The sequence below is a fragment of the Stenella coeruleoalba genome (genome assembly GCF_951394435.1).
Source record: "Stenella coeruleoalba genome assembly, chromosome: 4".
In the NCBI taxonomy this organism is placed as follows: domain Eukaryota; kingdom Metazoa; phylum Chordata; class Mammalia; order Artiodactyla; family Delphinidae; genus Stenella; species Stenella coeruleoalba.
The window spans coordinates 144,366,831-144,394,704 of NC_137149.1; the positions used below are offsets into that span (position 1 = coordinate 144,366,831).

The following is a 27,874-nucleotide window of genomic DNA, read 5'->3' on the forward strand; positions in this document are numbered from 1 at the left end:
AACTCACCTGGATGCTGTCAGAATTCATGACCTTGGCCTTACAAGCACTTGCTTTAACTGACTTCACAAACTAGCTGCTAAAAGCTGTTAGTCCCAGTGCATTGGCAGCAGTAACATAGAAAAACCACATTAATAATAGTAGTAGCAATAGTATTAATCCCATGATCCCATGACAGAATTAACAAATTAGCCATAATAAAATTAACAAGTATTAGATTGCCTGCTATATGCCAGACATGTACTCTTTTATTTAATTCTCATGACACCCTAAGAGTTATTTTTGACCTCATTTTGCACATGAGTAAACAGAGAACTTCACCAGTTTACTGGAGGGGAAAACAAGGATGTGAGTCAGGATTAGATTTGCTTGTGAACCTCAAGCACCAAATAAGTCTATATTTTTTATTTTTTCTGTGACAATGGAAAAAATACAACAGAAGGGATACAAATTCATCCACGAGGGAGATGAATGCATATTGTACACAGGGACAATCTTTGTCCCATTTCCTCCTATTTTCAGCATCTGTTCTTCTGCATCGCTGTGTCTTCTGGTCTCTCAAACCCATCCTTTTCTCATAATACAATGACCATGAGGTGGTTTCACTAGCTTCCCTGCTCAGTTCATCTAGACTTTATGACAACTATCTTCACACCGTCTTCTCTGATGCACCAGAATCCTTCACTCCTCATCCTTCTCCAGCCTGACCTAGTGATCTCGGCACGGAGAGGTTGTGCTACCCTTTGTAGGACCTCTCTGACTGCTCAGCAAACTGAGTCCCAGAACGTCCACCATAAATCCGTGCTGTCTCATCTCACCGAGGACCTCATGGTTGCTCCATGATTCTGATATACATGCTTGGTTAATTTTCCATCTTATTCTCCCAGTGGCTTTCTTTAATTATTTACAGCCTCTGTGAGACCGTAACCCCGTGCCTTCCTGCCTTCCCTTTAGTTACCTGTTGTCTCTTATATCGGGGAAGATAGTAAGACCCCCCTAGGCCCAGGGGCTGAACCTTCCCTGCCCCCACCTCCTTTCCATCTTCACCTGCCGTTTCTCCTCTGCCTCTTGCTCACGGGAAATGGTGTCTGTTTCCCTCCTGGATACCCTTGCACTTGTCCAAAGATATTCCTCTACCATTTTTTCTTTCCCCACACTCTCCTGACTTCTCAAGAAAGTAAATAAACTTCATTTAACAATGGGTCATTCTCTTGCCTGATTATTTCTGTAAGTGTCTCCCTCTCTGTGGCACCTTCACTTCTGCTTATGAACACAGTCAGCTTTTACTGTTAAAAAAAATGAAAGTGAAAACTAAAATTTTCTCTAGTCCACCATCCTTTCATTGCTGTGCTATACTTCTCAAAAAGAGTGGTTATATCTCCTCACTTGTTTACTTGAGCACTAATTTCTTGTAACTGCTTACTACCTTTCAACATGGCTTCTGCCCAACATGTGTTCTAATCATTTTTTAGCTTAAGAAAGTGAATTCTAAGAATGGACATCAAAACACAACCATACAAAATCTATGGGATGCAGCAAAAGCAGTTCTTAGAGGGAAGTTCATAGCAATACAGGCCTTCTTCAAAAAACAAGATAAATCTCAAATAACCTAACCTACCACCTAAAATAATTAGAAAAAGAACAAAAAAACCCTAAAGTCAGCAGAAGGTAGGACATAATAAAGATCAGAGAGGAAATAAATAAAATAAAGGTTAAAAAAATAGAAAAATATCAATAAAACCAAACTGGTTCTTTGAAAGGGGAAGAATGGGCACCAAACTCTGAAGCATGATGACTGGTTTTGAGTAAAGATTAACGTCTAAATTAAACCATTACAAACATAGCAGTGTCCATTAGTACTGTGTTTAAAGCTTATTTAGTTAGAGAGGAGGATGGAAGAAAATGTAGGTAGGGAAATGAGGGGATAGAGAAAGGGGAAAAAATGGCATGGAATATGGGAAAGGAGTTGCAATGCTGTCTGAAGGTTACAGGGATGACTGCCTTGAAGAGTCCCATGTTGTAGATGTGCTTCGATGCCAAAGCTAGTAGTCATGGAAACCAAGCAAGACCCTCGGGGATCCTGACACTCTCTGCAGGCTGTCTCCCATCTCCTCCCAAGTGTTACCACATTGTTACAGATTCTTAATACCTAGATATTTGTAATCGTTGCCCAAATGGTGTCCCCGCCTTCAGGTTCTCTTCTCTTCCTCTCAAGTCACCCTCCGTGCAGATGCTAGTGTCTGATTTTCCTTGCATGTAGCAAGAACTAAGAAAATGTGAATGAATTAAGTAATGAATGAATGAATGAAAATAATTCTAAAGTTACATAATCACTACAGCCCTCACAAAGATTTTTTTAAGTGATGAATTATTTTTTTAAAAAACTTAGGCATAACAAAAAATACTATTCTACCTGAGCCAAGAAGCCTTGGCAAGGGATGGGGTCTGGGCTGGCAGTGGAGGTCGTTTTCAGATCTATATGACTGAAAAAAAAAAAGCCAACTTTTCTTAAAACTCAAACATTAAGGGGGGGACTTGAAGCTGCAAACACACGCACACACACACATTTTCTAAAATTTAATTTGCTCAATAGCATTTTGTGGTCCACTCTTTACAGAAAACTAGAAATTATATGGAAGTAGATGTTTATTCACGTCATAAATGGTGAAAACCTAACACATGGTGGTTGGACTGTAAGCAGCCAGTTAAGATACTAAAATGCCAGTAATATCTGTGAATTCAGCTTGTTCCTGCCGCTAGGTGACAGACACCAATGTAGACCATCAGTGATTTTAAAAAATCACTTAATTCCCGAGTCTCGATTTCCCATAAGGTAAAAATGCATCAAAATTATGATTATTTTACAGTGCATTTTTATTTTATTATTGAAATCGCTTTCTCTACACAGTTATTCTATTGGAAAAAAGCATGTTTATATTTTTATTACTATGCTTTCATTTATAATTTAGCAATTATGGTTTGTGTGAAGTATATCAATTTAAGAATTGTTTAATGCTTCCTGTAATGGCTCTGTCACTTTATTTTCATTTCTAGCAGATATTTGAAGTTGATATTTAGCTTTTAAATTCATTTAGAACAATATCAGCATAGTTTGAAAAAGACTCTTTAGGAGCCAACCTGAGTTGGATAATTTAGAAAAAATTCAAAATGCTAAAATCACATAAAAAGAAATCTTGTGAAATGGAAATGAACCAAGCTTTTGATTTTTCCTATGGGAAATAATCTTAACTTTATGAAAAAGTGATATTGCCAGTGATGCTTCGGGTGACAGTTTCAGAAGTTCTTTAAAAAGAATCTGTAAGATTTAAGAAGTCTTGACTACAAGCAGAGAACTGTTGTGGTCAGTCTGAACTCAGTCATCAGCGCGGTCCCTGTTTACATCTACTTATGATGAATTACTTCTTCAAGTTAGTAAAAACTCAGAGCCTCAGAATCATCTTGGCAGCTGGGCAACACTTGACCCCCTTTGTGGTGACGAATTATGAGATGGCATTAACTGCAAATTTTTCTTTTTCAAACAAGAAACTTTACCCCCTGTCCCTGCAGACTGCTGTGGACCAGCGGGCTTCAGTGGTGGGTCAGGAGGGACTTTCGTCTTTATTGTGTGCTTCTCTCTGGAACCTTTACTTCAGCTTTTGTTACTTGCAGAATTTGGGGTGATTTATTTTCTGAACCTTGTTTTCATCATTGTTGATAATAGTCAGACATTGTCTTTAACTCAGGATCACCATGTTTAAGACATGAGTTTTCTGTAAAGGGCCAGGTAGTAAAGATGATAGTTTTTGTGGCCACATGGCCTCTGCATCAACTCTTAGGTCTACAGTTATAGTGAAACACAGCTCTAAATAATACATAAACAAACGTGTGTGGGTGTGTTCCAATAAAACTTTACCGAAACATGCAGCAGGAAGAAACAGGTCACGGTGTGCTGGCCCCTGACCTAAGGGAGTATCTTTGTGTGGGAACAGGTAGAGAAGAGGTTCAAAGGACTTCAGAAATCTCAGCCGCTCGTGATGTATATAATGCGTTAGGTTTCAGTGACTCAAAAAAATAAATATTACAATTAAATGATGTGCTATAGAAACCCAGATATGCTTTCACTGGTTGCTTTTATAATAAGTCACAGTTTGTTGACTGAACAATTCCTTTAGTCAACAAGCATCCACTGACCAACAGTCTGTCGGCAACAGGTATGCTATAAAGTATACTTAAGCCCTGATCCTAGGACCTACACGTTTGGAGAGAGGACATATCTCGGGCTTTCATATTAAAGAATAGGCTCTGAGATGAGTTTTAGTTTTTCCCCACCACGCCAGCCTTTGACATGGGCTGCAACATCCAACACTGATAACCTCCTAACTCTGTCCAGGGAAAGGCAGATGCTGATTTTGAACTTTCCTGTGTTCTCATCCTATCACTCCACCCAAAGAGCTTTACTTAAGAAAAAGAGATCCAAGATACTAGTGTACTGTGTCATACTTCTTATTTTGAGGTTAGGGGAGGGTTGGGTTTCAATTCCTGTATCTCATTGCAGTAACAATCTGACCAACCATCACATTTCCCCTGGGGAGACAGCTGAGCTAGATAAATATATTTTAAAATCCACTCTTTAAAACATGCTTCCGGAGAAGAGGTATGAAAGGAAAGTAGCAGCAATTCAAACATTCTTCCAGCCTACCACTGTGATTCTGCTCCAAAAAATTAATATACAGGTGTTTTGGGAACATTCCATTCATATTTCTAACAGAGTTCAAGCAATATTTCTAATTAAATTTAGTAACAACTTCTAACAGCTGGTTATATAATAAGAATTATTGAAGTTCTAAGGTTTGAATTCGTGACCTGGTGGTATAAAAACTTATCCAGTGAGGAAAACAAATTATTTTTTTTAATTTGAAGGAAAGAATAATGAAGATTTCATAGACTATGAATCTGTGACACTAGAAGTCATAGTAATTCAGTAAACTACTTGAACTAGGAGTTCCTTGGAAGATGTAGTAATTAACATTTTAAAACAGTAGGATTTACTGTACTTGAACTTTCTGTAACCAGTAACTTTTGTGACGATGATTATTGACAGTTTAGGCCTTTTGTTTTGACCAAATATGTGTGCATCTTCCTAGGAAAATCTTCATAATATTTCCTAGTTGAGACTTTCTATATTCACTTTATTCCATAGTAGCATGTTAAAATGTTTCAGAATTCTTCCACATTGGTAAGATACCATATGTAGTAAAGTATACACCCCATAAAACTACCATCAAAGTAAAACATTGAAGTTACCAGGTTCCAGCACTCCTTAGAATACTAAGTCGTAACTTTTGTATATGAAAGCAAGCTTGTGCCTATGGATATTGACTTTTAATAGATGAAGGTGGGGACATAGCTCAATAGCTATGCTGTTAAAATTGACTTCCGTGTAGGAATGATCGCACATTTTTGATGTATTGGTGTCTAATGCCTTTGAACATGACTTAAGAGTCCAGCAACGACTATGCAAGGGAAAGGAAATTAGTATTGGCCATAGATTCAGCTCTAGCATTAAGCCGAAGTGTGACGTCCATGGGTCTGAATGTGAGGTTGCAGTTTCTAATACAGCCTGGGATGTGTGGGAGGAGGATGCCGTGTGCTCCCCGAGGGAGAGATCTCACCCGGCTGCTGTATCCTCCCCAGGATCTGTCACTGCGAAGGGGATGAGGGGAGTCCGCTCATCACGCCCTGCCGCTGCACGGGCACCCTGCGCTTCGTGCACCAGGCCTGCCTCCACCAGTGGATCAAAAGCTCCGACACGCGCTGCTGTGAGCTGTGCAAGTACGACTTCATCATGGAGACCAAGCTCAAGCCCCTCCGCAAGGTAGGGTGTCGCTGGGACGGGTGTGAGAGAGCCGACAAAGCAGGCATTTTGTTAATTGAAGTATAGTTGACTTCAGTAAAAATGTACAATGTTGTGTTAGTTTCAGGTGTACAGCAAAGTGATTCAGTTACACACACATATTAAAAACCCATTTCTTTTCCGCAATAAGATTTTGCTAACATGCTAGTATCCGCTAAGAATACACATCTTGGGTTGGGCTCAATATGTAAAATGCAGCCAAGTGTTTACAGATTATCCTCCCTACTTCTGTTTTAGGGTCTAGGACCTGTGGTTTTTGTTTCACTCTTCAAAGCCAAAGAAAAGCATTTGCATGTGTGTGTGCGTGTGTATGTAAGTGTGTGCATGTGTGCATATGTGTGTGTGTGTGTGCACAAAATATACCTGTGGGTCAAGGTAATTGAATTGATGAGAACTGTGAGAACATTGCATTGATACTTACTGAAGTCACTTCCCGAGAAGGTTAGATAATAGATCCCATAGATTAAACAATATGAACTCACCTAATTTCTTGAAAGCCAGGCATTAGGTAATGGAAGAGAATGATGTCTTCTACAAGGCGTGGACTCTTTTTTGTGTTTGCCTTTATCTGGGGATTTGGTTTGATAGTTTATGTATTATTTTTATTTTTTCATGTATTATTTTTCCATATTGTGCATCAAGCTGCAAGAGAGAGGTAAGTATTTTTATCTATAAATTTAATCTTCAAATTTCTCATATGTGTTATATTTTTCTAAAGAATGAAGGTAAGAATTGAGTTGAATATAAAGTTAGCATCTAAATCAATGCTGGCCGAGGATAGCTTGTAAAGGATGCAAACAAAGACAATGAACTTTATATACTTCATGCATGATAGCTGGGACCCTGGATTTTAGCATGTTAACTTATCTTTTAGCCTAACTGAAGCCTTACGTATACGGATGCCTCAATTTCCAAAGGAGAGTATGGAAACGGCAACTTAAATAATGAATCTGCCTAGAGCTGCTTTTTTATTTAAATTTCATGCAAAGAAAAAATGAATTAAGGTGATGGGTTCCAGGGTGAGCAGAAATGTAAAGCAAACAAGAATATTCCAATAGACATCTGATTGGTGGCTGGCCATTGCAAGTCTTCATGAATTCTGTAAATTACAGAGAGGGAGAACAACAGTCCCTGCTTTTGTGATAGCCTTGATTTTTAAAATCTGCCAGTGGTTTATAGATGTCAAAACTGGTGCATAAAACACCTTTGAGTTATGGATTTTTTTAACATGTGGGGTGACCTGAGTGCCAAAAGGTGACACTCTGATCCTCCAAGTCCCGAAGCAATAGATGCCAGAAATAGAAACGGACCCTACCTCCTTGCCCTTTGCTTTATCCGCTGAAGGATGCTGTGTGCTCTGGAGCCGCTACATGACACACTGTGCTCTGTGATTCTGTAAATTTCTCTTCTTACCCCTCAGGGAAGTACCAATTGTTTCATAACATCTGTACAGTTCTCCATTTTTTTCAACCTACATCTGTATAAAATTTTCATTTCAACTTTTCAAACATAGTATTTCAATATGAGAACAACAATCTAGGATAATAAAATATTCTAATTTTCTCTTCTTCATACTGTGTGCCCCTCCCCCATTTTTGTATCATAAACAGTACATGATGTTGTATGGACCTTGGAAAGTCTTCTACCTTCAGCTTTTCTAGAATCACCCCTGACATACAGCTTTGATCCTTTCTTAGTATTCCATTCCCAATAAGTTAACAATCCTTTCAAAAGATCTTTTTTTTCCTCAACCAACCTGTTTACAAACCAGAGAAAGACTACGAATACATCTATCTTTTTAATCTTAAACTCAGCCATAAAAAGGAACAAAATTGTGCCATTTGCAGAGACGTGGATAGACCTAGAGACTGTCATACAGAGTGAAGTAAGTCAAAAAGATAAAAACGAATATCGTATAATATTGCTTATATGTGGAATCTAGAAAAATGACACAGATGAACTTATTTGCAAAGCAGAAATAGAGACACAGACGTAGAGAACAAACTTAGGGATACCAAAGGGGGAAGGGGGGGTGGGATGAACTGGGAGATTGTGATTGACACATATACACAACTATGTATAAAATAGATAACCAATGAGAACCTACTGTATAGCACAGGGAACTCTACTCAGTCCTCTGTCATGACCTAAATGGGAATGAAAAAAAAAGAGTGGATATATGTATACGTATAACCAATTCACTTTGCTGCACAGCAGAAACTAACACAACATTGTAAAGCAACTATACTCCAATAAAAATTTAAAAATATATATATTGCAGCAACCTAGTGGGCACATCCTATCTGTTGATTAATGAAATACCCTAGTTTCTTTTCACAGACGTTTCCTTTGATTGGTCGTAAGTACTGATGAAGGGCGGGCAGCATGTCAACATCCTTCATTTTTTTTTTTTTTTTTTTGTGGGGGGGTTCCGCGGGCCTCTCACTGTTGTGGCCTCTCCCGTTGCGGAGCACAGGCTCCAGATGCGCAGGCTCAGTGGCCATGGCTCACGGGCCCAGCCGCTCTGCAGCATGTGGGATCTTCCCGGACCGGGGCGTCCCCTGCATCGGCAGGCGGACTCTCAACCACTGCGCCACCAGGGAAGCCCAACATCCTTCATTTTTAATAGCATATATACCTACAGAGGATGTCAGAATCTAATCCAGAGGCTGCTTGCCAACAGCCCACAGATGTGTTTTACTTGACCCACAGGGCTGAAAATTTGAATCTGTGATAATTTCATGTAAAATCCCACACATCTGTATTTGTTTGAAAACCACTGTATCTGGCTTGACAGGAACCACATATCCGTAAGACAACAACCAGTGTAGCTAGCGGGAGGCTGGCCCCTTTGTAAAGCTGTTTGCCCTCAAGGGCCCTGCATTTCTCAGTCCTCCTTCTTTCTGATCCTGAGACATCTCCTCTCATTTGAGCATGAGATCTCAGTGATCTCTGAGCATCAGATCTCTCTGTGGCTCTGGTATACAGATCTGAATTTTCAGCTCCTGGTCTAACATGGTCTAACACAGTCCTAGACATAAGAAATATACATGCTATTCCTACCTCTATGATTTATGGGCTTTAAAAACCTAAAAAAAGGATTCCACACTTTCACTTTCTCCCTTAAAATTATGGGGCCCTGTGGTAATACTTCAATGGCAGTATCTGAAATGACTTTTCAGATTTTGAAGTGATGTGAACTATACAGACATGAGGCATAACGGTTCTGGATGGTTTATTTTCATGGCACTGAGATTCATCAACAGTTTTCTTTTGGTAGTTTTCAAGTGGTCATTAAGAATGACAGGTATAGCATTTAATTAGAATATATTCAAAGTACATCTAATTAATTGCTCTCAACTCAGTAATTCTATTACAGTTTATAACATTCTAAAGACCAACCACATGAAACAATTAATTTAGCTAATGATTCTGAATTTCTATCATTAGCCAATGAAGGCAGGAGATTCTGTGGAGATGAAATGGTTTCTTGAAGTAGAAAGGTACAAATCTTCATAGTCTGACAAACCTTGGGGCTTAATAGCCTCTAAAGATATCAGTGAAAGCTTACTTCATTAATTGCTACTGTTACTACACTAAAATCTAAGTTAGTGAATTCATCAAGGTATCCTAATGTTTCCAGAAGAAAATCTTTAAAGCCTAAATAAAAGCAAGGCCTTATTTGAGAAAAAGCAGTTTTCATCACCTTTAAGTCAGTGGCTCAGCTACTTTTATAACACTCAATAGAAGTCTCATTAATCTACTGAGTTACCAAGAATCAGAAATAATTCTCAGGGCCCAGAAAAGTCAAAAATACAGAAAGCGCAGCAACGACTAAGTGCTGTCTGCAACTGCATGCAGTCTCAGGACAAGGAAACTAATCTGTTCTGAAGCTGAAGAACTGCATGGGGCAGATCTGAATCTCACTCCTGAATGGCAGAAGCCAGCTGCTGGACAGAAAGCTAAGCTTAATGAGGACAGAGAATACTCCTGACACTGTGTGTCCTTCCCTAAAAGAGTTCTCTATATGGTTTTCCATTCACAAACTATTTGAAAATAGATAATACAAAATATGCAAATCCATGCATCAGTTCCTCGTCTCATTTCTGCAAATAAAATGAGGCAGTGAATCAATTCAATTACGTTTGCTTTAGTAGCAGTTAGGTCAAACCATATGCACTTGTCATTTTTATAGATCAAAAACAGTTGAAGATTGGTAAGTTCATAAATGTAAGTTCTGTAGAACTTATTATGCTAAATAAAAAGGAATAATCATTTCGATATTTCTAAATTTATTTTATTGGAGGATAGTTGATTTACCATGTTGCGTTAATTTTTGCTGTTCAGCAAAGTAATTCAGCTATACATATATATACATTTTTATTCATATTCTTTTCTATTATGGTTTATCACAGGATATTGAATATAGTTCCCTGTGCAATACAGCATTTTTATATTTCTACATTTCCACCATAGTGACTTACAATGCTTTAGTTGAAATACCTATTTTCAGAAAATAAAGAACTGTATTTAACAACTACTGTGTTATTTTTTCCCTTTCCTTAATTTGAGGTAGCATCCATCTTTCAGAATAGCCAAGAGCCAATGCAAGTTAGCATAGCAGGTGAACCACCCGAAGGGTGTTACTGATTCTCTGCTGAGCTGGAACTCTTGCAGTTCGTAGCCTTAACATTGGACCAGGCAGGGTGCAGTCAGATTCCTAGCCAGCAGCTTCTAGCACCCTATTGAATAATCATACATAATAATACAGAAAGGAAATTCAAAATGCATCCTTTACTTAGCATTATGGGTGATTTGCAATTTCACTAATGCAACCACCACAGACTGAATTTTCTGCTCTGTGCCAGGCATTTGGAATGTATTTCTCAATTAATTTCATCTCATTACAGCGCCATTGTGTGTAGGCACGTGAAGCCCATTTTACAGATGAGCAAATGAGCCACTTGCTGTCTCACACCCCGAGATTCCTGATTCCATAGCATGTGCTGGCTGCATGGCATCTCACTGCCATAAGCACTGGGAACCTTGCCCTTTAAGCATCAAAGCTTCAGTTTTCACTTAAACTATCTAGTGGAAATCTTTCAAATTAAAACTTTCTAAAGTAAAATGGTTGCTAAAACCTTTTTAAATTTTTTTTTATTGAAGTATAGTTGATTTACAATGTGTTAGTTTCAGGTGCACAGCAAAGTGATTCAGTTATGTATATATATATAACTTTTTCAGATTCTTTTCCCTTTTAGGCTATAACAAAATACTGAGCATAATTCCCTGTGCTATCCAGTAGGTCCTTGTTGATTATCTATTTTATATACAGTAGTGTGTATCTGTTAATCCCAAACTCCTAATCCGTCCCTCCCCCTTTCCTCTTTGGTAACCATAGCTTGTAAAACCTTCTTTTTTAAACATGCTTGTTTCACCCAATATATTTTCCTAATACTCAGTTACATCATTATATAAACATCAGTTATTTTGCAGGCTGAAAACATCAGCAGCCTCGGCCGTTTATCTTCACTCCCATTTGCCAGCCTACTGTGCTTTGAAAGCCCTTCTATCTGTAGTTTCTCTTTCTTCCTGCTCTCAGAGCATGTGCTTCACTCCTCTCCTCCTCCAGTAGCCCTTATTCAACATACTACATTGCTACTGCCTTTTCGCTTTAAACAACAAAAACAACAAAATCAAAATTATAGACTTGGGTCTATAAAGGGCTGAAGTCAGTTCTAGATGAACTTCTGCGTGATTCTCTTTGATCATTGGCAAGGGTTTTAGCAGGCGTGTCATGCTGACACCGGTCTAGTGTTCTTGGAGTTCTCCATAGCATCCTTCTTAATTCTCAGTTTGACTCAAATTACTTGGGATTACATGATAAGAAAGCCCTCCGCAAGTGAACTTTTGATGTCTCCAGGCTGTTCGCTTATAGTCAGAGCCCAGTTCTTGGGAGCAGGTTTGCTGTTTCATTTCTTCACAGACATGTAAGCCTGGAAGCAATGAAAATCTCTGCCCTAGTACAGGGCCAGACAAAGCTTCCTTTATACTCTTGCAGAACATCCGTACTCATAACTTGCAGTGCATGCTCATTTAACCATCTTCTTGCTGAGTTTCAGTTTCATTATTATATGAGCCCTCAGTGATTTAGAATACTCTTAGGAAGTGATTCTGTTTTCAAACTCATAGTCTCCAAATGATCCGGGAAGTTTTCCACACAGATTTCTCACTGTCCAGTGGTGGCGTTGTCTCCAGCCTAGCACTTCCCTTACCTTCCAGGGGCTTTATTCTGTGAGAAGGAGGGGCCAGCAGGCTCCTAACTGCTTGCTGTGGGAAGGGAGAGAGTGAGGAAACCAGCAGATAACAAAAAGATGATCATGAAAAGAGAAGGAGTTCAATTCAATGGGAGCATTATCTTCTGTACTAAAACATTTTTCTTGGTTTTTGTTGCTGTTACTTGTTTTATGCTCTCGATTGAACTACAGTTGATACTTCGATTAAAATAATATTCCAGGGTGAGTAGGTAACAGTCCCAACATGTCTGTGTCAGATAATCATGAGATGGAAAATACAAGCATCTCGCATATTTTTCTAATAGGTACCTGGGAATTATCACACGGCCTCATCCTTTTGTCTTTTGAGGAAACACTCGTAGGTCAATTAGTCTGTAAAATTTCAAAAACAGAAAAACAACTATGTAGTCAACTGGGCTCAATAATATAGAATAATTGGTTCAAAATAGAAATATTCTTCTCTGGGGAGCAGATCTTCTTCTTTTGTGAAGCTTGCATCCATAAATAGGCCTCCCCCTAGGCAGAGTGGACCCCAGCGCCGCAGCCAGCTGTGTTCTGAATGGTTGTCCTGAAAAGGTGCCAATGGGCCCAGTTCACTCATTCACTCAACTCCCGGTAGGATCTACCACGTCTCAGTGGTGCTCAGTAGAGAACCAGATAGAAAACCCCTGCTCTCAGAGGGCCTAGAGTCCCCTGCAAGAAGGATGGAAAAGGCTGAATAACTTACAATAAGGTGTAATACATTTGAAAAGCATGGTAGTTGGTGGGTAGTGGTGTGGGAATCAAGAATTTTCTGTGGGAATGGGAACGGTCGTTCAGAGAGAGCAAGCCACCGTATATTTGGTCTTTATTGTGAGACCATCATATCAAGAGGGTTTTTTTTTTTGCAGTAACTGTAGACACATAGCAAAGTGTCTCTTCTCTTTTGTTCTCCATGCTTCCCATAACCTGGGGTAATCAAGAAGGTATTAGCTACCAGTTGGACATCTGGGAAAACAGCAGGATTTGCTAGGTCTCCCAAAGGAGACAGAAGTAAACTATTCCTGAATGATCATTGTTGGCTGGAACATTTCTCTTCAGGACTTCCTTATTAGAAGTCCCAATTGTATACTAATTTAGTTCAGTTTCTCTCTTTGAACATTATCCCTTGAAGAATATAACTTCACCGGGTTGGTTAGAACGTTACCTGGTGTTAGTATTCTAGATATGAAAAGAAACACTTAACTTACATTATATTCTTTACTGAAGTCTTTAACTGGACACAGTGCCCTGCTTGGGAGGATCTATTTTCCTTTTGCCAAGGATAAGGGACACACAGAATGGAACTTCTTTTATATACTGTGTATTTTGATACTTGAAACGTAAACTGTGGTTAAAATGATGGAATCAGTGTTGCAGTGATCCATATGGACAGCATAAAAGCATCAAATTAGAATGTGCAAAAGCAGATGCACATCTGTGCGTGCATGCACACGCGCGCGCGCACACGCACACGCGCACACACACACACACACACAGAGTTACAAGTAAAGCTTTCCCCAAAGCATCATCTTATGACTGAGGGTTTTTTATGGGAAAGAGGTATGTATATATTGTGTTAACATCTGTATTGGAGTATAATTGCTTTACATTGTTGTGTTAGTTTGTGTTGTTTAACAAAGTGAATCAGCTATACATATATCCCCATATCCCCTCCCTCTTGCGTCTCCCTCCCTCCCACCCTCCCTATCCCACCCCTCTAGGTGGTCACAAAGCACCGAGCTGATCTCCCTGTGCTATGCAGTTGCTTCCCACTAGCTATCTATTTTACATTTGGTAGTGTGTATATGTCCATGCCACTCTCTCATTTCGTCCCAGCTTACCCTTCTCCCTCCCTGTGTCCTCAAGTCCATTCTTTACGTCTGCGTCTGTCTTTATTCCTGTCCTGCCCTTAGGTTCATCAGAACCATTTTTTTTTTTTAGATTCCATATATATGTGTTAGCATATGGTATTTATTTTTCTCAGAAAGAGGTAAATTTATCTTTCACTTTCATTTTTCTTAAGATGGTGGAATGATCATCAAATTACTTTCATATTTAAATTTTCCTCCAACTAAACATTTTTCTTTCTTGGCTGGGATTTTTTTCTTAATTCATTGCTCAAATCTTGGCATAAAACATAAGAAAAAATTTTCCCTAATTTTTTGGTTTAATATTTTGAAACATAAGGCACTGGGAATCAACATGGCCTTTTGAAAATATCAACATGGCCTATTTTGAAAATAGTTTGAAAAACTATTTAAACCAAGTCAAATTCCTTTTCTATTGGATTGACAAGTAAGAGAGAAATGAGGGAGACTTTGATATGATCTATCTGGGAGGATGGTGTCGAGCCCCACCTAGTCCATCAACATGCGTGTGTGATGCTATGAACGTTATCATGAGGTCAGTGGCTGGAAGATTTCACTCTAAAAGAGGACCAATCCTTCACAAGCCAGTTTCCTTCCAATTTTCTACTCTTCTCTCCCTGGTACCATCAAGTGGCTCCTGATTCTTGCTTCCCACATAGATACACCACAGCCTCATCATACCAGTGCTGTCACCCTGCATATGAACGCTTTGCCCCAAATTAGGCTGATTTACCCCAGCCAGATATGGCAGGACCTGCCCCTGTGAAATGTATGGCGTTGAACATTATAAAAAGTGGGGAGAGTGGGTCAGGAGGCAGAGAGGTTGGGCAATCCATACCCCATTCTCTTTCCCGTTCTCTCTGAGAGACAAGCTATTCTCCCCTAAGGGAGGTCCCTCCACACGGAGACCTGAAGCAAAGGGGAGAGGGAAGACCTGGAAGACAACAGCGCTTCCATCATAGAGATCTTCCTCCAGGGGACCTCACACTCCATTCCCAAAACACAGAGACCCCTGCAGTCAGGAATGAGTCATACCTTTAAATCCTCTTTTAACTGAAATATACAGAGAGGAGTTACAGTAAATTTAAAAAGACAAATAATCCATTCAAATAGTAAAGGAAAGAGCTACACGTCAGAAGATCAGATTTTTTGAAATATGTGATTCTTCTTTTTAAGACTTACTTACCACTTATCTATTTTATTTATTTTTGGCTGCGTTGGGTCTTAGTTGTGGCTCATGGGGCTCTTCGTTGTGGTGTGCGGGCTTCTCTGTAGTTGTGGAGCATGGGTTTTCTCTTCTCTAGTTGCGGCGCGCAGACTCCAGGGCGTGTGGGCTCTGTAGTTTGTGGCATGTGGGCTCTAATTCAGGTGCGGGAGCTCAGTAGTTGTGGCACATGGGGCTTAGTTGCCCCACGGCATGCGGGATCTTTTAGTTCCCTGACCAGGGATCGAACCGGTATCCCCTGCATCATAAGGTGGATTCTTTACCACTGAACCACCAGGGAAGTCCCAGAAGATCAGATTTTAATTCTGGTTCTGAAGCTTAATCCCTCTGACCTTTGCCTCAGTTTCTTCATCTGTAAAACGAAGAGTCTGGACAAGATTATCTTTTAAGTTTTTTCCAACATAAAATTCTGTGATTTCACAAAAAAGCAAAGTGAGGAATCTGAAAGAGAGGAAGGAAGGAAGGGAGGGAGGGAGGGAGGGAGGGAGGGAGGGAGGGAGGGAAGGGGGGAGGGAGGGAGGAAGGGACCTCGCATTAAATGAATTTTAAATGTTCAGAAGAAAAACTTCACACCCACAGTAGCTCAGGTTCTACAGGACAGGATGCTGAGTAACAGAGTCCAAGTTCAAGTCCTGAAGAAGTAACGTGTATGCTTTCTCAATCTCGTTACCCTTTAGAGCAGATCATGGTGGGTAAAACAAGACACACTCTCTACACATTCTAAAAAGAAAGCCAGTGAAAAGCATGACTAAAGGAAGACAGGGAAGAAGAAAGGGAGAGGGAAGAGGAGAAAGAAAGAAGCAGAGAGAGAAAAGGGGAGTGTATAGGGTGGCTGAGTACCCGAGGTGTCCTGGGAGGTGACTGGAAGCTAGAGGGTCCAGGCCACACTCTTCTTTCTTATAAGTTGTAAACAGGTCATTAAGAACTAAAAAAAAGTCAAGCAAATTCAAATGGTTCTTGACAGCAAGCTTCCGCTACATGGAAGACTCCTGGCCCTAAGAAAAGAGGCAGGCTGGGCTGAAAGTCATCTTCTCTTTGCACAACCAAGAAAACCAGTGTAGACTGAAGGGTTAGTTGAATCTAAGAAAGATTCTGTTTTCTTGAAGGCTAGTGTTTCTGTAAACGTAGAGCCAGTTTATTGCAAAAGTTGATATTTTGATGAAGTATTTCTACCAATAAGCAAAGCTAACAAATTTTTGAGCTAGATCTTTTCTGCCTCCAGGAAATGAGTTATCTCCCAAGAGACTGATAATCTCCTACTAGACTCTCTGCATAAATAAGACCACACCATAGATAAGGGCCAACTGTGTCTGAAGGACTACACTGAGAGGGTTCCAGGAATGCCCAGTCCTGATTCACTACTCCCACTTTCATTCAGTCAGTCAACAAACATTTACTGAGCATCTACTATGTGCCAGTCACTGTCCCTGGTAGTAAGATTATAGTGATAAACAAGTAGAGTCCTCTGATCTCATTCACACCCCTAATTCACATTCTTGTGAAGTAGGGGTGAAGGCTGAGAGTTTGAAAATGAGTTAGTCAAAATATTTTGAAGTAGACTTAAAAACTATATGAGAGATATTTTTAGTAACTTTGGGCAGGGTTAATAAAATTCCAGCTATTACATTATAATCAAAAGGAAGTTTATGGGACTTCTTTGAATCCTCAATTTCACAACTACCTCTCTGTTCCATTAGAACAATTTAATAAAGAAAATTAAATGAAAAGGTTGTTGAGTGAGTGAGGAACCAAAGCTGGGAAGATACACAGAGACAATCGTGCCCAAGTTGGCTGAGGAAAATTACCCCATGTCTGTGGAAAGCTTCTCAGTCCCACAGAGCATTCACTTTCTATTGGGAGCCAGGCAGGTAAGATGAATGAATGAAGCAGCCTGTTCTTAGGAGGATAAATGGCAAATAAGGCAATACCGGTCATGTGCTAAGGAGTAGAAGAGACTGTGGCACTCTGAAATAGACACACCTACTCTAAACAGAGAAATCAACAGTAGTTGATTGTTGCCAAATCAACTGCTTTTCCAGATGAAGCCACAATTCTAGATTTAGCTTAATCTCTTCTGATTTTTAAAAAACAACCGTAACTAATCAAACTCAAGATTTATTCGTGCAAAGCAAAACAGATCTGAAGGCTAGATTCAGCCCCCAGACCAAGAGTCTATGACCTCTGCAGGGTAGAAGTGCCTATCTATCTTTGCAGATATCTCCCCAATGGAGTAGAGCATGATGCAGTGAAAAGAACCTGGGCTGAGTGTGCAGGACAGCGAAAGTCAAACCCCCAGTGTAGCCACCCTGTGGCTGTAGGTGCATCCTGTGACCTGAGATGGGATCTATCAAACTGAAGGAGGAAGGAGGAAGGGTGGCAATAATATTGATATCTACTTTGCCAACTTTTCAGTTTGTACTGAGGAATAAAGTGATGTAAGTACAAGTCCTTTGTCAGCAGTAAAGTCCCACAAAGTGGCGGTGTTATTATCTTCCCCAGTTTCCCATCACCCAATCGATGCTCTAGCAAATTCACTTTTCCATTCTTACTAAATCAGCATTTAGCATTGAATTCACTGGAAGACCATTAAGAGAGTAGCATGCACATCTTCAAAGAACTATTTCTAAAGCGTTGGATGATTATAGGGGTACATGCATTGATTAATTTGTTCAGTGATTCGGGGTGTTTAGTCATCCACATAAGAGTTATGCTGGTTTAAGTTTGCAACTTAGTTTATCTATAAAGAATTTGCTGAGCAAATTAATAATGTAAGCAAGGTGAAGGCAGGAAAATCATTAACATACTGAAAACTCTTAAGGAGTTCATAAAAATGTTCAAGAAAATCATTAGCCTTGCCTGGCATATTTGACCAAAATTTATTTCGTGTTTACTTTCTGAAGGGTGACCGCTAAGTGTACTGGGCAGTCATTTGCATATGGACACCTGACGTAGTTGTTAATCCTTTTTATTGATGCATTGAAATATTTCTTTTAAAAACTTCTGATACAGAGTAACCCAATAGCCTGGTTATTTTTATTTTTTTCTACCTGACTGTGTAATGATTAGGGCTTGAGCTCTGGAGTCAGCCTGCCAGTGTTTGCACCTTGAAAGCAGTCATTGTAGCTTTAGAGCTTTGGGCAAGTTACTCAATTTCTCCATGCCTGTATTTCCTCATGTGTAAAATGGAGATAATAAAAGTGTGTACCACCCGATACGGTTGTTAGGCAGTCTGAATGAGATAATACATGAAAAGCACTCAGCACTGCATCTGGAACATGATGAGAATAAATATTAACTATTAGTGTATGTAAATTTTAAGTGACTTTAATTTCAACTTCTCAGCCTTGTTTATGGTCCTAGAATTTTTAAGTAAGAAGTGTCTTTTGAAATTGTAACTGGTTTCCAAAGCTGTTTAAAGCAGTAGAACTCCCCTCCTTTTTTTAATGTAATTCTATTTAGAATTCAAAAATATAAAAGAGGTAAGAGGACACAGGGCAGACGGAGACACTACAGCGTGACTCGGGCGTGGCCCCCTGATTGACAGTGGCATTTCCCAGGGATCAGTAAAGCCATGGCACCCTCGCTGAAGCCACACAGCCTAGCCTGGAACAGCTGAGAGGGTAGGAAGGTGAAATCTAAAAGATCATAGACACAGATTGGGTGCTTGACTTCAACCCCTAGCTTTGATGAGCTAGTACCAATGATTTGGTTCAAGAACCGGGGTGCCAAGTAGAAGAAACAGCAGTGCAACAACTCAGCAACAGGCTTTGCCAGGAGCATCAAACCATGCGATTTCAGTGAAGGGGAGACCCCGTACCCACCACTGCTGCAGACATTTGTCCTGGGTGTCCCGATGCTTCTGCAGCTGAGCCTCTGGCACTGAGTCAGCCTGAGCAGAGGTGCCTCCTCTTGGCATTCATAGTGGAATTCTTAGCATTATGATGCCCGAGAAACATGTCTGGAGTCTCAGGTCTTTCTTGGGCACAGTTCCCTGAGACACTCGTAGACCAATTTGTACAACTGCCTTACCTGGGGAAGATGATCCCAACAGCCTAGATACGTATCTCTTCCTCTGGGTGCCCTGGCAGGGGAAGGCTGGCCGGCACTGGTCTCCTTCTGCCTTAGGCACACCGTTCTTGAGGAAGGTCTGTGTCCAAGCCCTGATGTCACCAAGCATTCCAGATACCTTTAATGGGTGGACTTGGGTTGAAAGAGACCAAGCTCAGGGATTAATCTGTTTCTGTAAGAAAAATAACCACCCACCTTTCCTCACAGCCTACATCTTCTGTCCTCCCTTTGGGCATCTCCTCGTCCAAATTTCTGAATCACAGAGTTGTCAGGTAACTTTGAGGAAAGAGCAGAAATTAACCTCCCAACTTACCCCTTGAGTTTAGCTCAAAGAACAGTCCGACCAAAGTCTTGACAACTGAAGAATTCCTGCCCCTCACGGGCCAGCATTTATCAACATTTTGATGTTTGTGGAAATTGGAGGATGTAAGGGCCTGTAACTTACGTAACACCAGTGTTATTTAAACACGTCCAGCGGGGAGGGAAAGACTGACGTTTCCAGCATTTCTCAGGAAGCTGACATAGCATTACTATCAGAACTTGACAAAGAAATCTTAACTGGTTAAATTGTATATTTATGTTTTAGGCATGCATCAATTAAAAAAAGTAAACACTTTTCCCTTAGATGTCAAGTAGCTAATAAAAAGCATTCAATGAAAGACTTGAAAAAGAAAGTTGAACAAATATTCCAGAAACTAAAATAAAAGGATAAAAGGAGTAAAACAATTCTTTAAGGCATAGAATAGACAAAAAGGCAGAGAAAATTATCAAAGAAATAATGCAAGAGTGCTTCTGAAAAATGAAGAGCGTGATTATCCAGCACAAATGAAGAAATACTTAGAAAAGTGTTTGCTACTGTGAAACTCCGAAGACCAAGAATAAATAAAAATGAAGAGTAAATTCAGGAAGCTTTCAGAAGGTTCTGATGAATTCCATTGTAATCAGAATTATGGTGATAATTATTACCATAATTTGGTGATAAAGAGGTGGCTTAGTACGTACTGGCATATTCTAAAGGAATATTCAACCACAATTTTAATACTGAGCAAATATACCAACAAAATGTAAGAGTAGAATAAAGATTTTCAGACAATGCGAGGATTCTAAAAATTTACATCCCATGGCCTCTTAGGAAACTTTTCAAGGGAATCCTTAAGCAAAATAAGGGACTTGACACGGAAAAAAGTTAAGATTGGAAAAGCACAGGAAGCAACACAGCAGAGGAGCAAAGACGCTCTCAGAACAAGGTCTGGGCACCCAGCATTTCTAAACTATTAGAAAGGGACTGCCCCCGGGGAGGGTGCAGAGGAGGAAAAGAAATACGTGCACCAAGACAGTGACGTGTTCAGAATGGGGAATAGGATAGAAGCCTCAGGGTCAGAGGTCAGTGGAAAAATCAGTTTGGTAGGATATCTGACTTGCTTCAGAAGTAAGATTAAGGGGCTTTGGATAGATGCATTGAAGGATATAGAAAAAAATTAAAGTAGATACATTTTAAGCAAATAATTAAAAGGGAATTATCTTTAAAATGCAACAGAAATTTATTAAGAAAGTGAATTATTTCTCTAGAGCAGCAATTCTCAAACATTTTGGTCTCAAGACGCTTTTACAAATTATGGAAGACACCAGAGAGCTTTGGTTTATGTGCGTTATATCTACCAGTATTTACCAGGTTAGGAACTGAGACTGAGAAACGTTCAAATATGCACTTATTAAATTATTTTAAAATAATAAGAAACATTTCATGTTAAGATAAGTACTATATTTTTATGAAAAATTATATTTCCAAAACAAAAAGTATTCAATGAGAAGAGCTGCACTGTTTCTCACTTCGCTCATCTCTCTAATGCCTAATCTCTCTAATGTCTGGTCTAATGGAAGACAGCTGAAATCTCGTGTCTGCTTCCGTATTCAGTCTGCTGAATGTGCCCTACTTCATGTAGCTTCTGGAAAATCCCACCATACAAAAATCTTTGAGAATTATTATTAAATCGTTATGACCACACTGATCTCTTGAAAGGATTCCCAGATGACACTTTGAAAAACACTGCTCTCAAGTAACACTTGATTTCTTTAATGAATACCATTTTATATAGTTATAATTTCTTATATTGATGTAATCAAACTAGCCCTACACTTATCCTGGGAGGATGAATATGAGTGGGCGGGGCTGTGGCTGAGCATTAAATCCTCAACAACAATAATAAGAGGTCAACAGGTGATGTGTAATATCAATGAGTTGTCATAACAGTAGAAGCATATTACGGAAAATGAGGGAAGTAAATATCAGAAGCAACACCTACTATAGCACCTCACAGCAGTCAGAACGGCCATCGTTAAAATAGCTACACACAACGAATGCTGGAGAGGGTGTGGAGAAAAGGGAACCCTCCTGCACTGTTGGTGGGAATGTAAATTGATAACAGCCACTATGGAGAACAGTATGGAGGTTCCTTAAAAACTAAAAATAGAACTGCGACCCAGCGATCCCACTACTGGGCATATACCCGGAGAAAACCATCATTCAAAAAGATACGTGGACCCCTATGTTCCTAGCAGCATTGTTCATAATAGCCAAGACATAGGAACAACTTAAGTGTCCATCAGCAGAAGAATGGATGAGGAAGAATATATATATATATATATATATATATACACACACACACACACACACACACACACACATATATATGTGTATATATATTATATATATATATAAAATGGAATATTATTCAGCCAAAAAAACAATGAAATAATGCAACATGGATGGACCTAGAGATTATCATACTAAGTGAAGTCAGAGAAAGACAAATATCATATGATGTCATTTATATGTGGAATCTAACATATGACACAAATGAACTTATCTACGAAACAGAAACAGACTCAGCGACATAGAGAACAGACTTGTGGTTGCCAAGGGGTGGGCAGGGGAGGGATGGATTGGGAGTGTGGGATCAGCAGATGCAAACTGGTATATATAGAATGGATAAACAACAAGGTCCTATTGTATAGCACAGGGAACTAATCCAATATCCTGTGATAAACCATAATGGAAAAGAATATGAAAAGAATGAATATGTATAACCGAATCACTTTGCTGTACAGCAGAAATTAACACAACATTGTAAATCAACTATACATCAATAAAATAAATTTTTTAAAATATGTTAAATTTGAAGAAGAGAAGAAGTAGCATCTACCACATTTAAGTGGTTGCCTCTAGATAAGGGTAAAGAAGGGTGCAATAGGGCAGAGCAGGAGATGGTCATACGATGAAATTCTAGATGGTCTTTAAAATGAACTTGCCTATAGATTTATGGAAATCTCAAGAAATATATCAAGTTTTGATTGTTCAGTAAGCTTTGGTGGAGCATGAGATTCTGCATAACTAATCAGCTCCCAGGTAATGCCAATGTAGGACCATGCTTTCTGTAGCATGGAGTCACGTAAGCAGAATTTATTCCTAACTTGGATCTTAAGACGTCCTGATGCCATCAGAGAGAAAGCCTCACTTAGGCACTAGATTGTCGCTCACAACTCCAAAAGTAGTCTCCACACTTTCTTCAGGGAACAGTGTCTAGTTAAAAGAAAATTTGTGGGGAAACCGGTGAAACCCTAACAAGTCTGGAGTTGAGTTAATATTAATGTACTAGTGCTGTTTTCTTCCTCTGACAAATGTATGACAGTAACGTAAGGTGCTCACATTAGGGGAAATTGGGTGAGGGGTACATACAGCCTTTATTGTCTTCGAAACTTTTCTATAAATCTGAAATTATTCCAAAATTAAAATGTTAAGAGTGAAAAGAGTGAATAACAAGGGGTAAAAGCTGAAATACTCTGCCTAGACTAGTGAGGAAAGTTACAGAAGGGGGACTCCGAGGCCTTCCTGTTCTCTGTCCCCTTTGACTTCTGGTAGCCCCTGGGACTCTGAAATCCCTGGCCTCTAAAGAAAAGAGATCGGAAATCTTTTTACTTGTTTAGGGGCAGAAAGACACAAGACCCAAAGATTATTGCACATCTTACACGTGTGTAAAGTGAGGACCAGAAGACAGGATTCCCTTCTGTGTCATATTCGTTGCCTTTCACCAGTTGTAGGTTTTATTTAGTTATGCCTACTTTCTGCTCTGAAATAGAGGGGTTTTCTTCAATGTGACCACAAAGGTAGACTCATGTATTTCACCCAAAGAGTCCCCATGTGAGACTGACCCATGTGTGGTCACAGAGTGGATCAAAGGACAGGTAGGCCATTTATTGATACCTTGAGGAAAGAGGTCATTGGAGAAAGATGAGTCCTGTCTTCGTGGGTGAAATTCCTGTTTCCCATGGTCCTAGAAGAGTGTTTGCATAGGAGATACATTGGTTGGCTTGTCGACTGATTGGGTTAAAGGACTTAGCCAAGAGCACAAATTATGGCTTAACGTTTGTTTGCGTTCCCTATATTCTTATCTTGATTGAGAAATCCTAGCATTTAAGATTGAATCAGAAGCTGTCCAGGACTCCTTCTCTGGCCTACTTCCCTAATGACATGCCTATTTTTCTGCCTGGTATCTGGCCAGTGAGTCATTGTTGATGCTGCCCATTCACCTGTCACTTCTAAAGATACACCTAAAGAGCAGTGTCCCTGGCATCCTTTGGCACCCTCTAGGCTGTTCATAGGCTTGAAGGGATATGGGTTTTGCCTCCAAGATACATAAAAAGCCTCGTGAATAACACTGGACTTTACGGTAGGGGATGGGTCCACCTGTTAGGGCTTCCTGTTCTGTTTTGTTCTTTTTTTCTCTCGGTACGCGGGCCTCTCACCGCTGTGGCCTCTCCCGTTGCAGAGCACAGGCTCCGGACGCGCGGGCTCAGCGGCCATGGCTCACGGGCCCAACCGTTCCGCGGCACGTGGGATCCTCCCAGACCCGGGCATGAACCCGCGTCCCCTGCATCGGCAGGCGGACTCCCAACCACTGCGCCACCTGGGAAGCCCCTTTCCTGTCTATTTTGCAGGAGAAAGAAAACAAACGCCCCTTGGAACGAAAACTGTCTTCGTTCTTGGCTTTCATGCTTAGTGGCTCACTCTGCTGGTTTACCTCGGCCCTGCAGGTGTGGGAGCTGCCAGCGCCTGCCTGTTTGTACTCTCTAAACTCGCAGGAGTCTGGACTAGTTCTTCTCCACTTTGTTACTACAGAGGCAGTCCCTCTGCTCCTAGTATGTGTCGCTCTGGTCCCCATTCCCCTCCATGAGCCTACAGCCAGGAAATACAGAAGGGAAGGGCAGCCCAGATGCTCAGGGCGCATCGCAGACGATAGCAGGTGAATCGTAGCCTTGGACTACGTTGAAAGCGAAACTCACACTGCAGTTTAACCAAAGAAAAGCATAGTTCTGTCTACCTTTTTTAAAAAAGGATTTAAGAAAGGAAAACCCAAGCTCCTCCTTCAAAATTGCTTGATGGAGATTTTAGAAGCAGAATATCAAAACTGTGTACTTAGAACAGGACCAGAAAGGGTTGCTTGCTGGAGGGTGGGAAGAAACAAGCTTGTTTTCAGTAACAGGCTTTGTCTTTGAGGCTTGATGCTCTGCAGATAAATCTCTCCTCAGCCCTGCCAGGATAATTGGACTAGAGGGCATGCATGTTAACAGGTTCGGTTTTCGCTTCCACTAATAACCAGCTTTGTGTGGTAATCCTAATTACGCTCGTTATTTATGAATATGCAGTATGGACGTGGGATATTCCCCACAGAGAGGCTTTGTGGGAGACTGCTGGGGAAATGAACAGAATCGGGGCGAGACACCTTTTCTTAGCAGAATTGACTTTCAGAGAACATGCAGGGATCCCTGGAGCCCTGTTGGGGGTGCAGGGGTGTGAAGGAGAGTGGGGAAGACCCTTTAATAGAACCCTTGTACTTTCTGTTTTCGTCCCCCTGTCCTATTTTGCCCACCTACATTTTTCATCTATTTTCTAACAAGCTTCATGATAAAAAGTGAGAACTGGGCTTCCCTGGTGGCGCAGTGGTTGAGAGTCCACCTGCCGATGCGGGGGACACGGGTTCGTGCCCCGGTCCGGGAAGATCCCACATGCCACGGAGCGGCTGGGCCTGTGAGCCATGGCCACTGAGCCTGCGCGTCCGGAGCCTGTGCTCCGCAGCGGGAGAGGCCACAACAGTGAAAGGCCCACGTACCACAAAAAAAAAAAAAGTGAGAACTAATATTTCATAGGTCAGGTAACACTGCCTTGCAGTGGGATTCGTTTTCTTTTAACCTAACTTGCGAGATAGTTTGCAATCTTGACATAACAGAAGCTCCTGCATTGCCATGGATTTCTTGATGCAACTAACCCATGTTGTCAAGGCAACCCACTTAACTGCTTTCTCCCCTCTAGAAAACCATTTCCAGTGTTGCAAACCCTAAATTTCAATCATCTCTCATAATATACAGGGTCAGTACATCCCCTGCATGCACAAAGCTATTACTTTTTTATAAGATATCGTGTCATTACAGTGAAAGAATTTGACTTGAGGGATAATGTGTATATTAAAGTGTTAACGTTAATCCCATAGCATTTGTGTCCTATCAGTGCACTTCCAGATGTGAGGTTGTTTACTAAAGGCAGTTACATTTTTGGAGCTGTGGTAACAATGTCGGCATATTTCAACTAATTTCTATGTAAATTGATTGCAGTCAACAGCTTTTTCATGGTTTGTGAAATTAAATCACATAAAAGACAAAGTATTTTCTGGGGTTAATATACACCCACCTGTTGTATATTTCCCCCCTTTTTAAGAGTCAAGACCCAGTTTTGAGAGTTCTTTCCATGTAATTGAGCTAACTCCACGATTCCCTGGGAAGCTATGACAGCATCACGCTTGAATTCAGACACTGACATCAAGGGGGAAGGTGTCTCCCCAGAGATCTGGGCTCCCGAGAGGTTGGTTTAAAAGAAAATCTCAAGAGGAGAATAGTAGGGGTCATTTTACTATTTTTACTAGCTCACTATTGACAAGAAAACTGGGTTAGGTTAAGATTCTTAGGTTTAAAGATTCGAAGACTTTTAAAATTTATTTTATTGAAATATAGTTGATTTACAATGTGTTAGTTTCAGGTGTGCAGCAAAGTGATGAAGTTATTCATATATATACATTCTCTTTCACGTCCTTTTCCATTATGATTTATCACAGAATATTGAATATAGTTCCCTGTGCTCTACAGAAGGACCTTGTTGTTTATAATTTGCATCTGCTAATCCCAAACTCCCAGTCCATCCCTCCCCCACCTCTCATCCCCCTTGGCAACCACAAATCTGTTCTCTATGTCTGTGAATCTGTTTCTGTTTCATAGATGAGTTCATTTATGTCATATTTTCGATTCCACTTATAAATGATATCATATGGTATTTGTCTTTTTCTTTCTGACTTACTTCACTTAGTATGATAATCTCTAGGTCCATCCATGTTGCTGCAGATGGCATTATTTCATTCTTTTTCACGGCTGAGTAGGAGAATATGCAATGGAATATGTGCATATGTACCACATTTGAAGACTTTATTTTTAACCTAGTCCTGGCAATACAACTCACAGGCTACATTTAATTATGTAAATAATTGGAAGTAATTCTTAGTCACTCATGCAATACTGCTGGCATGGGTTTCCAGTTAGTTTTTCAAAAAGTCATATGATTTCCCACTCCTTACATTTTTGCTCAAAAGTTGATCCCGTCAAAGGAAGCCGTCTTTCATTTCACAGTTCCCAAAGCTTTGAGACACAAATATGGCTGCAACGAAGTTCCCGCATGGGTCTTACTGGCTCAGAGCATTTTCATGGTGCACGTTTATTAGATAAAACACACCTCAGCACCTTTCAGCTGCCCTTCTTATTTCAATAAAGAGTTTTATATATACAAAATAGTACAGATTAGCATATCCGCTGTTGAAGCATTGGCATTATTTTCTTCCCATTATTGTGATTCGACAGATCAGGTATTCACCTGTCGGTCCATCTACAAAGCCTTTCAGGTTGCTCAGCTCAGCCCTCTCCTATTGCAGCCTTCAGCGATTATTAGCACCCCATCACAGTGCACGAAGAACTTGAGCCTGCTTTCGGAAGTACATTCCAAAACATAAGCGAAAGATAAGGAGGTTGTAGGAAAAGAAGGTGAGTGAAGTAAAATCCTAAAGCAAACACAAGGAAGATTCGTACCATAGTCTGTATGCTGTTTGCATGGGAAGAGCTGTGTGCTTCCAGTAGTTTAGCAGCCAAACTAAAGAGAGAAATGTGGTCAATTAAATAATTCTTAGTATACAAATAGAAATATTTCAGCAAATACGTAGATTATCAGGGCACTGAGGTCCAAAGGGAAATTTCCTCCTGGATTACCACTAAGTAAATCTGGTAGAGGTGTAGATCATCTGCAGTAATGATACACTAAGCTGCATTATGTTAGCGGCCGCCGTAATCAGCCAGAGTTCACTGGTTGCTTCCTGGTGCCGAGCCCTGCGGTGC

At 40.3% G+C, this 27,874-nt stretch overlaps 1 protein-coding gene across 20 annotated transcripts in view; it reads left to right on the plus strand.

Annotated features, from left to right (window-relative positions):
- MARCHF1 (membrane associated ring-CH-type finger 1) overlaps positions 1 to 27,874 on the plus strand; it is a gene marked incomplete at its 3' end in the record, with an annotated part of 840,798 nt that overhangs the window by 784,551 nt on the left and 28,373 nt on the right. For all 20 annotated transcript variants that reach the window (XM_079920607.1, XM_079920618.1, XM_079920608.1 and 17 more), the window contains one exon: positions 5,693 to 5,873. In XM_079920607.1, the coding sequence (XP_079776733.1) occupies positions 5,693 to 5,873 (181 nt within the window). The remainder of the gene's footprint in view (positions 1 to 5,692; positions 5,874 to 27,874) is intronic.